Source organism: Lygodium microphyllum, chromosome 12 (assembly GCF_053477565.2).
Source record: "Lygodium microphyllum isolate KBCC chromosome 12, Lygodium_microphyllum_v1.1.10, whole genome shotgun sequence".
Taxonomy (NCBI): domain Eukaryota; kingdom Viridiplantae; phylum Streptophyta; class Polypodiopsida; order Schizaeales; family Lygodiaceae; genus Lygodium; species Lygodium microphyllum.
In genome coordinates, this window is record NC_141146.1 from 6,522,681 (window position 1) to 6,524,475 (window position 1,795).

The following is a 1,795-nucleotide window of genomic DNA, read 5'->3' on the forward strand; positions in this document are numbered from 1 at the left end:
CTTCATGTCTGATTTCTTGAGAGAGAGGGAGTGAGGAAGGAATTTCTAATAAGCTCTCTTGCGCGTAGTGGTTCATGGTTTTTGTGTGTGAAAAAAGAGGTTTGAATTGCTTCCACTACAAGATATAGACCTTATAGCGACATTTAAAGCGACGAAAATACAAACAACAAAATTTGCCCCCGTCGTCGCAAAAAGCGTCGTTATTGATGACGCCATGGAATCGTCGCTATAACCGTCGCTATATGCGTCGCAAATAGTGACGCATATAGCGACGGTTACAGAGAATTTGCGACGCTGATAGCGACGACAATAGCGACGCCTGCAGTAAATTTGCGACGCAAATAGCGACGGTAACAGAGAAAAAAAAAATTTGTGGCAGGGCAGCAAGCTGCCCTGCCACATATAGCACTGTGTGCTGTATGAGAGCCATACAAAATAGTTTCTGCACTGCTGCATACAAAGCGTTTGCAAACAAAAAGAATCTATACTGAAATCATAAAACTGATAGATGAAATAAATACATGATATCGCATAAAATGCGATTGGTACAATCATAAAACAATATCACTAATACATAGAAAATGTCTACATAGATTGGGCGACTAAAAACTAAAGGTATGTGAGCGCTAAGGATCCGAGGGCGAGCTACAAATCGTCGTCCCCCGAAAGCTCGTCCCTCTGCAAAGGAGCATCAAACGGATTCTGCAGAAAAAGAAACAACATATCAATCCACCATACAATAATGCATTCAAATATCTCATGGTAACTACGGACATGAAAGATGAGAGACTTACTGCGCCGCCGCGTCTGTACAATCGGTCGATCAATGATCTGAGACCGTGCCTCTCTGCATATTGAGTCTCAAGGCCTTGCGGATCGCGATTTGTAATGGAGTGCTGCAAAGAAAACAAAATGCTAACTGTTAGAAATATGATTGTCAGTACAAATAATATCTCAAAAAAACAAATAAGCAAAACAAAAGAGAAACTTACAAAGTCCTCCAAATATGTCCTGTGGCCGCCACTCCCAAGATGATGTACCGATCCGGCCTCGATTCGTGCCCTCGCCGCCTCCCGCTGCTGACTCCAACGTCCTGGCGAATTTGTAGCCTCCTCCCTCAGTCGGCGCCAGTCCTCTGCATCTAACCACTCGGGCTTTGGAGCCCCACTCTTGATTGCCTTGCGTGCGTCGGATCGTCTATGTGACATGTATGCATGCATGCAATCCATCATCCAGCCCGTAGAGAATCTATCCACTGCGGCTGGCACCGGGAACTCCTCATGCAAGGATGCTACTATGTACTCCTTGCTCCCCTCCGGTATGTTCCTCCAATGATCCAGGACGTTGTGCCGAAAAACTTGTTGGCACAACTCCCTCATGCGAGCTATCACCCTCCTCCCCTCATCATTCATGATGATAGCTCCTGACCTGCCATCCACTAGGTATCCATAATCCCTAGGAGTGTGCCTCGTATGGGCCCTCTCCCATCTCCGTCCACGCTCCTGGGCATATCCAGGAGACCCCTGAACATCCGGTGTACCGACGGGGGTACCCTCTCCCGGAGTGCCACTGAAAGGGGTGCCACCAGAGGGGGTGCCACCAAAAGGAGTGCCACCAGAGGGGGTGCCACCAAAAGGAGTGCCACCAAAGGGGGTGCCACCAAAAGGAGTGCCACCAAAAGGCGTGACATCTGCCGACGGCTGCGCAAAAGCCGGAGTAACTGGAGTGGACGTCCCCACAGGTGTGACAAATCCTGGAGGTGACCGAGCTCTAGCTGAACGATGAGACGGAGACA

General features: G+C 48.5%; 1 protein-coding gene across 1 annotated transcript; it reads right to left on the minus strand.

The window, feature by feature from the left end:
• Positions 1 to 595: 595 nt before the first annotated feature.
• LOC148027423 (uncharacterized) lies at positions 596 to 1,439 on the minus strand. Its single transcript, XM_087688895.1, has 3 exons — positions 993 to 1,439; positions 795 to 896; positions 596 to 702 (listed from the first exon to the last, which is right to left on the minus strand). Exons 1-3 carry the CDS (start codon positions 1,410 to 1,412, stop codon positions 646 to 648), a joined length of 579 nt encoding a protein of 192 aa, XP_087545021.1. The 5' UTR covers positions 1,413 to 1,439; the 3' UTR covers positions 596 to 645.
• Positions 1,440 to 1,795: the final 356 nt, after the last annotated feature.

Bases quoted from the DNA above. Each gene is read 5' to 3' on its own strand.
- LOC148027423 (XM_087688895.1), bottom strand. From the start codon at position 1,412: ATGAATGATGAGGGGAGGAGGGTGATAGCTCGCATGAGGGAGTTGTGC. The intron at 897-992 runs GTAAGTTTCTCT...TTTTCTTTGCAG, and splicing joins GGACATATTTGGAGGACTTT to CACTCCATTACAAATCGCGA. The intron at 703-794 runs GTAAGTCTCTCA...CTTTTTCTGCAG, and splicing joins TGTACAGACGCGGCGGCGCA to AATCCGTTTGATGCTCCTTT.